Below are 12,757 nucleotides of genomic sequence, written 5' to 3' on the forward strand. Positions count from 1 at the left end.
GCTTCATCATTGCCTTATCCTGTCTTCAAACAAATGATCTGTTTCCATTTGTAAACTGCTGATTTATTTGGGGCTTTGTCCCTGTAAACTTTTCATAAAGCAGCAGTGGTTTCACCATCCCCCCCTCCCCCGCCCAGCTTCACTATAAATTCGATGTTTGTTCTTGTTTCAATTTTAATAGAATTTATGTTGCTCTGACAGGGGCTCTTTTCAAACTTACTGTCTTATCCTTCTTAGTGCCTCAAACTAGATCCTTTACAGACATGTTTTAACAAGTCAGTACGAGTTTATTTTGGCACAGAATTTTTTTGAAAACCAAACCGAAGATTTTTTGCAATATGCATTTTGTGTGAACTCATTGAATCCCTCATACTTTTCTTTTTAGTCCAAATGTTATTTCCAGTCTCTCTTGATCAGGGGCAATTGGAGTCTTCAGGACTCTTAGGAAATGGGACTGGAGCAGACAGGTTTTCACCCTGAGAATTGCTTTGAAGATAGCAAGATATAGCCTTGAATCACAGCTCTAATATTAATTTCTTAAATGAAATTTGGGTAAGGTTTTAAACTCTGTGAATCTTAGTTTTTTCTCCTCTGTATGATTTTTTTTTTTTTTTTTAATTGAGACAAACTTTCTCTGTTTCCCAGGCTAGAATGCAGTGGCATCATGGTTCACAGCAACCTCAAACTTGTGGGCTCAGTCAAATTCTTCTGCCTCAGCCTCCCGAGTAGCTGAGACTGCTTAGCTAATTTCTTTATTTTTTGCAGAGACAGGGTTTGGCTGTTTCCCAGGCTGCTCAAACTCCTGGTCTCAGGCGATCATCCTGTCTCAGCCTCCCAAAGTGCTGGGATTATAGGCATAGCCACTACACTCAGCCAAAATTCTTGTTTAGGATTTAAATAAGAAATGGTATATAAAGCACGTAACATGCGCATGCACACACCAATGACTGTGTGTATGTGTGTGTGTGCAGACGTGTACACATACAAGGTGCCCAGGTGCAGGAGGCACTCATTATTGCCATCCTCATTATCTTTTTTCAGAACTACCTTTTTTTCTGTTGATACTGTAACTACCTTCCCAAGTTGCTTTGCCTCCTGGGCTCCAGAATTGTCTGCTCTTCCTTCCTTGGAACCCACCCTGGCTAGCACTTTTCTATAGTATACTGTACTTTTCATTTCTTAGTTGTTTTTTTGAGATAGAGCCTCAAGCTGTCACCCTGGGTAGAATGCATGGCATCACAGCTCACAGCAACGTCCAACTCCTGGGCTCAAGTAATTGTCCCGCCTCTGCCTCCCTAGTAGCAGGGATTACAGGCACCCACCACAATGCCCGGCTATATTTGGTTGCAACCGTCATTGTTGTTTGGCGGGCCTGGGCTGGATTCGAACCCGCCAGCTCAGGTGTATGTGGCTGGCACCTTGGCCACTTGATCCACAGGTGCCGAGCCTGCTTTTTTTTTTTTTTTTTTAATTAAATCTTAGCTGTGTACATTAATGCATTTATGGGGTAAAATGTGCTGGTTTTATATATAATTTGAAATACTTTCATTGAACTGGTTAACATAGCCTTTATTGTACTTTCTTAATTATTGTGTTTAGGCATTTATACTGTACACTTAGTAGATTTGACATGTACCCTTATAAAATGCACCATAGGTGTGGTCCCACCGATTACCCTCCCTCCCCCTCCTCTCCCCTCCTCCTCCTCTCCCCTCCCCCTTCTCTTTCCCCTTCATCTTGGGCCATAGTTGGGTTATAGCTTTCATATGGACGTGTGTTTGCTTATATATTGGTTTCATAGGAGAGATGAGTACATTGGATACTTTTTCTTCCATTCTTGAGATACTTTACTGAGAAGAATATGTTCCAGCTCCATCCATGTCAACATAAAAGAGGTAAAGTTTCCACCTTTTTAAAGGCTGCATAATATTCCATGGTGTACATGTACAGCTTTTCATTTCTTAGATCTTTGCTTAAAGTTTAAGAGCGTTAAGCATTTGTACTGGGAAAGCCTCAGCCTTCAGACCTTCCCGTGGAGATCTTGAAGCAGTTGAGAACTTTCTGCTTGTGCATTTCTGTCACTGAGTCACAGAGTATATACCTGTTCAGTTTCAGTAGTTCTGCACCCATCTGTCATCTTCCTGGGTGTTTACACCCACTGACATTCCCACCAGCACCGTATAAAAGTACCAGTTGTTCTGTGTCCTCTCCGATGCACGGTATCATCTCTTTTTGTTGGCGCTGTAGTGGTGGGTGTGTCGTGCTCTTGTTGTGCTTTGTAGTTTTAATTTACATTTCCCTGAGGACAAATGAGGGCCTTTTCATGTTTGTTGACCCCCTGGATCTGCCCTTCTCTAAATTTTCTGTAAGGCATGTAGCTTTGTAATGCTTAGACCTGAAGTGATTTGTAGTCCTGGTGTCGGTGGTGATTTTTTCTTGTGTCAATACTTTCCCACGAGTAGGAGCTTGTGGGACACAGTATCACATAGGATTCCTTGGGACTTGGGATAGATGATAATGTCTTCTCTTTGACAGGTATTTGTTGGGTTACTTCAGATATAAGAGTGACTAAGACCCCTAATTAGCATACCCCTCTCATTCTAGAGCAGTAATACTGCTAGAGCCTGTTGTCTAACTCATGTGTTCCTACACCCCAAACACTAGCGTCAGGCGTGCACCTTATCCATACAGTGCTCAGAGTCAGTTGTAAAGTCAAGCCCTGTGTTGGGACAGTGGTCAGGACGCCCTGCTCTGAAGGAGCCAGCTGGTCGGTGTGAAGACAGAGTTGAGTACCAGCGGCGACATAGCTACTTATTACGGCTCTCGGTGTTGGGTGGCATGAGACAGAGGAACTGTGGGAGTATATCCAGAGAGTTGAGTTGTCAGATTAGGTTGGGGGATAGGATGGAAGTTAGGGAGTCCTCACTGGAGGAAATGAGCTGAATCTTGAAGGACAGATGAGATGTAGGTGGGTAAAGCGTTGGAGAATTGTCACTGTAGATGCAGATGGTTTGATGCAAATATTTAACTGCGTTCATTTATTCCACCACGTAAAATCCCTCTGAAATTTACTGAATGCTTATCATGAACTGGGCATGTGTTAGCCCTGGAAATGAGGGAAAGCCCTGTACTTTGAGGAATTCCAACTAGTTCTAAATATCTGTACTCCAGCGTTTGAGGTGAGAGAATGGTTGATGGTGCAGGAACTGTAGGGCAAAGCGTCTAGGACATAAATACCGTGTACACCTGTGAAACTTTATGCAGTCCTCCACTATTACATAAATCATTCCATTCCCCTCCTTATTCCAAGTTTCCGACTAAGTGCACAGTGCACGGTGAATGTGGAATGGGCTGTAGCTTCCTGTTATCAGTAGCGCCTCCGTTCTGTATGATATCATGATTTGACCTGACTCCCCAAACTTCCCTCCAGCACCATCATAAAGAATTCTGGAATCTTCTCCCTTGCGGCTTCCTCATGTCAGTCAGCTGGTCTGACCTGGAGCTGGAGCGACTGGAGTGTTTCATAACATGGACGCTTTGGTCAAAAGAAATTAGTGGAAAGAGAACTTTCTCTTTTTTTTTGCAGTTTTTGGCCAGGGCTGGGTTTGAACCTGCCACCTCCGGTATATGGGGCCAGTGCCCTACTCCTTTGAGCCACAGGCGCTGCTGGAAAGAGAAGTTTCTAATGTGGGGTCTACAGAAAAGGGGATTGTGGAGCTGACGGAGGACTTGACAGTGTGCCCACCAGAGCCCAGAACTTACCTGTGCTCTTTTTTCATTCATTCATTCTTGTCCCCCTTCCCCCCCACTCTCTAAACTTAATTGCCAATTTCGAGGTCTGGTTCTAAGACTCCTAGAGCCATGAGGGGAACACTGTACCTGGATTGTACCCCCAAATTCCTTTGTTAACTAGAAGGCTGTGTCCCTAGCATCTAAACTTGGAATTCTCAATGTTACTCCTCCCCAACCCCAAAATATTAATATATATGCTATCTAGACTCTTAGAGTCTATAATACTTTTAATAGTATTATTTTAGACATTGAATCAATCTTTTGTTGTGTAACTGTGGAATACAGTGTAGCATAATCCTTAACAACCTGGATTTAAATGCTGTTTTTTGTCTACTACTAGTTTTTTTTGTTTTTTTTTTTGAGACAGAGCCTCAAGCTGTCCCCCTGGGCAGAGTGCCGTGGCATTACAGCTCACAGCAACCTCCAACTCCTGGGCTCAAGCGAGTCTCCTGCCTCCGCCTCCCAAGTAGCTGGGACCACAGGCGCCCGCCACAACGCCCAGCTATTTTTTGGTTGCAGCCGTCATTGTTGTTTGGCGGGTCCGGGCTGGGGATTTGAACCCGCCACCTTAGGTGTACGTGGCTGGCGCCTTAGCCGGTTGAGCTATAGGCGCCGAGCCTACTACTAGTTTTTAAAAATTTCTCTAAGCCTCAGTTTCCTCATCTATAAAACTTTCCTCACTGGGTTTATATAAGCTTAAAATGAAACAGTGTATGTAAAATGTCTAGCATGTATGCACACATGTGGACACACACCTCCTAGCTGTCCTTCCCAGATTTGTAGGAAAGAATCATTAATAATTGTTAAAAAACCCTGGTACCCGTCACACTGGCACTTCCTACCTGAAGTTCCTGCATGCTTCTGGGGGAAGACCTGAATTATGACTTAACTACTATAGACAGTCTGAACGATTGTGCCCATTTTTGTGCAGTCTCTGCGTGCCTTCACTTGAGGACCCTCCTAAAGGAATTAGTGTACATTTTTGTAGCCTAAGTTTTGAGTCGGACCCCCCCACCCCCCACAAACATACTCTGAAAATTTTAAGAAACTTCTTCTGTCTGTGTTTGGTAACCCAGTAATAGACTTGATTTTATTTATTCTTATTCTGTACAGACAAAAGATGGTGATAACATTGATTTTACTTACATAGGCTAATAATTTCTTGGAAGAATTATAAATGTCATGATTCCAGCAAGAAAACTTTATCCAAGCACCAAGAAATGGCTTACAAACCAAAGTTTGCACGTAGAAATACCACATGACATAGTCGTCCAGTGGAACATGTGAAATTAAGTAGATAGAGTTTTTTTTAGACAGAGTCTCAAGCTGTCACCCTGGGTAGAGTGCTGTGGTTGTCATAGCTCACAGCAACCTCCAACTCTTCAGTTCTAGTGATCCTCTTGCCTCAGTTTTTCTATTTTTTTAGTAGAGATGGGGTCTTGCTCTGGCTCAGGCTGGTCTCTGAACTCATGAGCTCAAGGAATCCACCTGCCTTGGCCTCCCAGAGTGCTAGGGTTACAGACAAGAGCCAGTGCACCTGGCCTATTTTTTGTGTGTGTGTGTATGTGGACTGAAGCTTTCCTTTCTCTGACACCATTCAAATTATGCAGTTCTTTTTTTTTTTGCAGAATTTCTTCTGTAGCGTTTATAGTTTCCATAGCCTTTACAGTAGAAACAACCTTTGTTTAATCCTAGTAGATAAGGGTTATAATTCAGGCCTAAGTAATTTATTTTTTTAAAAAATTACTTAATTATTTAGAGATGAGGGCTTCCTGTATTGCCAAGGCTATAGTCAAAATTCTGGGCACAAGCAATTCTGCCACCTCAGCTGAGACTGTTACCATCATGACCAATAGTAATTTATTTTTTAATCGTTTGTTTTCTTTGTTTTATTAGATATGATAATATACTTAATTATATGATGTATATGATGTATCAAAATCAAAGAAGTGTGTAGCATGAGTTACTGTGGCATAATATGCAGATAGATTAAGTGCTCCAGACTGTGCTTCTTAAAATTACAGCATCTGCACTGGCAGTAAAAATTGCTGGGCTTCATTTAGGAGTGATACTGGAAATTTGAAAAATTATAATCTTGTCTTTGTTTAAAACAGCTGCGTATTTACTGCTTTATGATACAGCTGTGTAAAGTCACTGCATCTTGTGGATCAGGAAAAATGTGCCAGAACTGAAAACCATCCAGAACTTGGCAACCGAAGTCATCAAGAGGCTAGGGTGGCTTAAAAATTTATACCCTTCAGTGTAGAATGATCCTTTGGGGTATAACTAGAGAAATCTTAGATTTGGGAAGGGAATTAGGCTTGATCTAGTCCACGCGGTTACTTAATGCAGGAAATTATCTTATGGCATTCCGAACAAGTGACTGAGGAATCCTGGATGGTGCAGTTAAGATCACTGATCCTGGAGGCGTGCTCTTGGGGTTTAAATTTTAGCCCCATATGGTGGGACCTGCTAGCTGAGCGACCATGGGAAAATACTTAACCTCTCTGGGCCTTGTTTTCCTGACTTACCGTGGCCTGCAGCTGTGTCTCTTTGACAATAGGCAAAGATTACAAGTGGTCTGACGTCTGCCTCCTTGCCATTTAGTATCAAGAGATGAACTGAGGGCTGCCTGTAATCCCAGCACTTGGGAGGCGGAGGTGGGTAGATTGCCTGACCCAGAGTGGGACCTCATCTCTAAAAGAATAGCTGGTGGCTTGGTGCCCGTAGCTCAGTGGTTAGGGCGCTGGCCCACACACACTAGGGCTGATGGGTTCGAACCTGACTTGGGCCTGCTAAACAACAATGACAAGAACAATAAAAAAAAATAGCCGGGCATTGTGGCAGATGCCTGGAGTCCCAGCTATTTGGGAGGCTGAGGCAAGAGAATCGCTTAAGCCCAGGAGTTTGAGGTTGCTGTGAGCTGTGACGCCATGGCATTCTACCAACGGTGACAAAGTGAGACTATGTCTCAAAAAAAGAAAAAGAAAAGAGATGGACTGAGAATCAAGTAAATGTTAGTCTTGTATATCTTGTGAAGAAAAGTATGTTCCAGGTACAATAGTTAACCTCTAAAAAGTGACATTTTCTATGTGGACCAGAGTGGTGGCACAGGAGGTAGGAACATGGAACTGATGACTCTTAGTTGAAATCATTTCTATCCATTATTCTGACTTCTTCCTTCTAGAACAACATGTGAATTTTCATTCGTTTTTCTGTATGACAGCTCTTCACCTCATCCAATATAAAATTATGAAAGGCATAGTTTGGGTAATTATGGAGTTTCCCCCCTAAAATCCCATAGCCTTAGAGAGCATCTTGCATATTTTGGCTAAAATTTAGAATAAAGAAAATGGACCATTAATGGATGATAATTTTATAGAGCTCTTTAACTTCTTAATTCAAGAAATTACATGGGGAATAAATTATAATTTATTTCCATCAGCTCATATATGGCTGCTCAGCAGGATTGAGAATTTGAAGTAAGTTCCAAATCTTCTTAATGTATTCTGGTCTTGAACTCCTGGCCTCAAACAATCTTTCTGCCTCAGCCTCCCAAAGTGCTTGGATTCCCTACCGGTGTGAACCACACTGGGTTCTGGCTCTGAGTTTCAGAGTATTCTGAACAGTGTGTGATGGTACAACCTCCCGGATGAATTGGACATGCTCGTGGGATGTTAATCTTAATACCTTTTTAGTTGACCACCCAAAGGACTGTAACAAACTGTCGACATACAAAGGCGATCAACTTAAGGAACTGGGTCTGCTGTGCTGATACGTGTATAGGGGGCTTGTCCAGTGCATGAAGATTAGGGCGGTGGTCAGCTAAGGAGGTTCTCGTGTACGTCAAGGAGGAGGAGAATCATTGGCATATGAGTGGTATGAGAGATGAAGGAGGTAAGGGAAGGATTTACCTCGGTCTACGTTAGGGACTTGGGGACATGAACCTTTAGGCAGAAGATGCAGAAGAGGCCATCTGAGAGTTAGGAGGAAAACCAGGAGAGAACGGTGCCACCGAAAAAGAGGCAGTAATCAGTGGTTCAGTGAAACAGAGACCCAGTGATCTGAAAACTGGGAAATAGCCTTGGCTTGATCATTAGTGGCTCTTTCCTGACTGGTTGGTTTCAGGACGGTAGTGAAGGTGGGAGCCAGATAGCAGTGGATTTGGGGATGGTGATAAGATAAGGGAGGAAGGAAGGATCATAAGTGTAGGCTGCTATGCCGGGAAGTGTCGATAAGGTAAGTGTTGGAACCACAGGATGATACAGGATAATGGAAGATTGGGTACGGGATGTGGATGGGGGCGGAAAAGAGCCATTAAAAACTCAAATACGAGGAGAATGGAGACGAGATGGGTGCCGGGCTGTAAGCTGACCAGACTGACCTGGGGCAGGAGGAGGGCTGAGCACCTCTGAGACTGGACGGAAGAGGCTTGTGGATGAACGTTAAGCCTTTGAGATAGAGGACAGCATTCCTGATGACTTCATTTCCTCCAAAGAAATAGAAGTTCTTGGCTAAAAGGAGTCAAGGGCTGGATAGGTCTTTGAGGGAATGGTGAAGGTTTAGAGTAGAATTGGGGAAAATCAGAGCGATGAATGACAAGTTGGTTCCCAGCTTGAGGGATTTAAGGATGCGCCACTAATGTGTATACAAGATTTAAGGATGCGCCACTAATGTGTATACAAGCCGTGAGTGTATTATATGGAAATGGAGGACTGCTTCATTTCACAGAAGATGTATTTACTTAGCGTGTCTGTGTAAAAACCACTGTTCTTACAGACTTCCCTCCTGGGAGATTCAGATGAGCTCTGATCGTCTTACTCCAGGAGGGTATGAGCTGATAGCTAAGGTCATATGACTTGTCACCAACGCAAATGTTTATAATAGCTTAAAATTGGTGACGCATGAGCTTGACAAACACAGTGTGAGGGTTTGAGGGAGTTACAGATTCCATCACAGGAGGGAACACAGGAAGGCTTTATGGAAGGGGCAAAAACAGGGGCTACTTGTGACTTTTCAGATGAAATAGTAACAGAACCAGTCGTGCATTTTTAGTTTATTATAACAATTATTTATTCTTTTGTAAGTCAGTGACCAGCATTAAACAGAAGAGAAGAAATAGAGAAACAAGGCACAGTGAATGCTTTTCCGTCCGTAAGGCTCTAAAGCTGCTGATATTTTTATGTGGGAACGTAGAATTCAGTAATTCTCCCCAAAGTGTTGAATGAATGTTTCTGTGCTAGGTGCTGAGGATGCAGAGAGGATTAAGACGCAGTTTTTATCCTCAAGGAGCACGCACTTTCGTAGAAGACACAAGAGTGTAAAGAGACGACGTCAGTTCTGGGCAATGCTTATTGGTACAATGAGTAGACATCCCAGATACGGCGGGGGGAGCTTGAACAAATGACGATACTGGCCTGACAGCAGATTTTTTTCTTTCTTCTAGTTGGAGAACATCAGTTGACGGGCCATAAAGTCGCAGTTAAAATCTTAAATAGACAGAAGATTCGCAGCTTAGATGTGGTTGGAAAAATTAAAAGAGAAATTCAAAATCTAAAGCTCTTCCGTCATCCTCATATTATCAAACTGTAAGTATTTTTCTATCTGATGCTACAAAAAAAGAGATCTGTTTTTTTAAGAATTTTACAGATAATTATTTCAGTTAAGCTTTTACAAAGATATTTTTTCATATTTATATTCAGCAAATGTTTGATTATCTTACCTTGGTCAGTCCTTTTTGCATATTCTTGGTTATAATTAAAAGTCATTGATTTTGGAATTGGTACTGTTTTCCAAATAATCAGTGCAGCCTCGGAAGTCACTCCTATCTCTGGTATCCAGTTCATAGGCCAGGGCTTCTGTATTCCTAGATTTTCATTTCAGTGGGTTCTCTGTAGTCACTTTTCATTAAGATACCAGGGTATTTTCTTTGTGGAAAGATAGAAAGCAAATGTTAAATATTATACACCACAGTATATTCCTTGTACAACTGAACGTCATACCACAATTAAATAGTAAAGCTTTTAAGAAGGCAGATGAACTTTTTGGGGATAAGTTACAAAATTAAAAGACAAGTAAATACTAATAGATTAATAAATAAGCTAATTCACTAAATTGAAAGATATGATAATTTATAGTTGACTAGATCCATAGAAATTTAGGCATTCCTTTAAATTATTTGAAGTTGTAGTTTAATATTTATTGAGAAAATGTAACGTGTTAGACACCAAACATTATCTTTTATCTTAAATGTTGGATACAGTCTTGTGAAATGAATATTAATCTTATGCATCGAGTACCTGATCATGGTTAGGAACTGTCCCAACCATTTTACATATGTAATTTCTTATCCTCATGAGAAGCCTCTTATCTGGGTTTGTTTTATAGACAAGGAAGCTGCATTTTTTATTTTTTTTTTTGAGACAGAGCCTCAAGCTGTCCCCCTGGGTGAAGTGCCATGGCATTACAGCTCACAGCAACCTCCAACTCCTGGGCTCAAGCAAGTCTCCTGCCTCTGCCTCCCAAGTAGCTGGGACCACAGGCGCCTGCCACAACGCCCGGCTATTTTTTGGTTGCAGCCGTCATTGTTGTTTTGGCGGGTCCGGGCTGGGGATTTGAACCCGCCACCTTAGGTGTACGTGGCTGGCGCCTTAGCCGGTTGAGCTATAGGCGCCGAGCCGGAAGCTGCATTTCTAAAGAGTACGAGCAGCTTATCCAAGGTCACACAGCTGTGAAAGTCACAGGGCTGGCAGTTGAGGTGAGATCTGACTTCAGATGCTATGCCGTTAATCTCACTCCAGCATTCCAGTCATCCTTAAAACTTCATTGAGAGTGATTTAAATCCCTTCTAAAAAATTGTGGATCCCTGGTTTTGACTTAATTATTTTAAATTTCCAGTTAAGTATGTAGAAACAAAGAATCAGGTATAATTGCATGTGTGTATAGTTACATTATAATTATGAATCAAAATAAAGTAACAGTTCAAATACAGATAAAATAATGAAATCAATGAAATTTAAGCAGTATCAGTAGTATAACTTGACAAATAATGGTGTTTTGTAAAAAGTAAGTCATCGTGAATGAGTTTAATAGTAGAGATGGTAGGAGGAGGTACAGGACTGTATTTACATTTTGAGTCAAATAAGATTGTTGCAGAGAAAGCCTATTCCTATAAGTACACTGTAAAAAAAATGTTACTAATATCTCTGAGGCTTTGTTGCTAGTTCATTGAAGTCTGACGTTATATTTAGCCTAACAGAGGAGTCTTTGAATGTCAGTGTTGATGGAGAATGACTTGATAACCCTGTGGAGTTACACTGTTCAGCTGATGAGTTGCTGTGGTAGACAGAATAACGGCCCCCAAAGGTCTATGTCCTGATCCCCAGACCCTGTGAATATGGTAGGTTGCACGGTAGAGGGTAAGATTGCTAATCTCCTTAAAATAGGGAGATTATCTTGGATTATCTGAGTGGGCCCAATATAAATACAGTGGTTCTTTTTTTTTTTTTTTTTTTGTAGTTTTTAATTAGGCTGGGTTTGAACCCGCCACCTCTGGTATATGGTGCCGGTGCCCTACTCCTTTGAGCCACGGGCACTGCCCTAAATACAGTGGTTCTTAAAAGTAGAAGACAGGGATAGAGGAAAAGAGGCAAAGATAAGAGATTTGAGTACGGAAGCAAGGTCAGAATGAAAAGGTGCGGAATCACTCGGCTGGCTGTTGCTGGTGCTGAAAATGGAGGGAAGTGGAGGGGCAGGTGGCTCACGCCTGCAGTCCAGCTCTCTGGGAGGCCGAGGCAAGTGGGTTGCTTGAGCTCAGGAGTTCAAGACCAGCTTGAGTGACAGCGAGATCCTGTCTCTACTAAAAATAGAAAAACTAGCCAGGAGTTCTGGCAGGTGCCTGTAGTCCCAGCTACTCTGAGACTGAGGCCAGAGGATTGCTCAAGCCCAAGAGTTTGAGGTTGCTGTGAGCTACGACGCTGCGGTGCTCTACCCAGGGTGACAGAGTGAGACTTTGTCTCAAAAAATAAACAAATGAATAAACAAATGAATAGAAGAAAATGGAGGAAAGTGAATATGAACAGAGGACATGATTGCAAGTGGTCTTAAAAAGCCGGGAATAAAAAGAAATTCTGCCCCAGAGCCTTCAGAAGCACGCAGAGCCCTGCTGTGCTCTTGGATTTTAGCCCACTGAGATGTGTGCCAGGCTTTTAACCTGAAGAACTATAATATAGTAATAGATTTGTGTTGTTTTAAGCCTCTAAGTTTGAAGTATGGTAGCAATAAGAAATCAATACAGCATCATTCTTGTAAGTGAGTGGTTAGTCCAATTATGCTGGGATTTGGCACATAGATTTATATGCTAGACATGAGCCAGAATATGTATGTAAAAGATTATAGAGAGTATCGTGAGAATTAAAATACCGTCAGCTCAGTGACTCACCTCTCCTATCCTTTGTTTCTTTAACTTTAAAATGGGCTTCCCCTTTGTGTTACTGAGTATTAAATGTATTGGCCCTGGCTTAATGCTTAGTATTTGATGAGCATTGGCCCAGAGCAGGAATTGGCAGCCTAGAGATTCCAGTTCTCTTTCATGATTCTAAGTAGGCTTCAGTTAACTGGAACAGTTCATATGTGACTTCACCTCCATGCTGTAATATCAGTGAGTCATTCAAGTAACTGAGTGACTTCTGAGCAAAATCTCTTTGCTTTCTCTACTGAGTGGCCACTTCCTGAGAGAAGAAAGCTGAAATGGCCAGATTACTGAAACTGTAACAGAATGAAAGTGGGGAAGGGAAGGATGCCTCTGGATTGGTCTTGACCTCATTACTTTTAGAATGCTGGCTCTGAACGCAAATTTTGCCCATTTGGGGTATCTACGTGTGATAGTACCTGTTCTGTCCCAATAAAAACACAAATCACATTTGGTCAGTAAGCAGTTGTGGTTGTCATGAGGATATAAAAACTT

The 12,757-nt window shown here is 42.0% G+C and overlaps 1 protein-coding gene across 2 annotated transcripts in view; it reads left to right on the forward strand.

Annotated features, from left to right (window-relative positions):
- Positions 1 to 12,757, forward strand: part of PRKAA2 (protein kinase AMP-activated catalytic subunit alpha 2) — a 50,171-nt gene that overhangs the window by 8,175 nt on the left and 29,239 nt on the right. Inside the window, exons 1-2 of one of the 2 annotated variants that reach the window (XM_023515107.1) lie at positions 8,964 to 9,149; positions 9,239 to 9,380. In XM_023515107.1, coding sequence (XP_023370875.1) covers positions 9,017 to 9,149; positions 9,239 to 9,380 — 275 coding nt within the window. In that variant the 5' untranslated portion in view covers positions 8,964 to 9,016. Of the gene's footprint in view, positions 1 to 8,963; positions 9,150 to 9,238; positions 9,381 to 12,757 lie in introns of those variants that run through there. The other variant, XM_023515108.1, reaches the window with a different exon arrangement.

The sequence above is a fragment of the Otolemur garnettii genome, unplaced genomic scaffold (assembly GCF_000181295.1).
Source record: "Otolemur garnettii isolate 467f Iridium unplaced genomic scaffold, OtoGar3 scaffold00066, whole genome shotgun sequence".
NCBI classification, from domain to species: domain Eukaryota; kingdom Metazoa; phylum Chordata; class Mammalia; order Primates; family Galagidae; genus Otolemur; species Otolemur garnettii.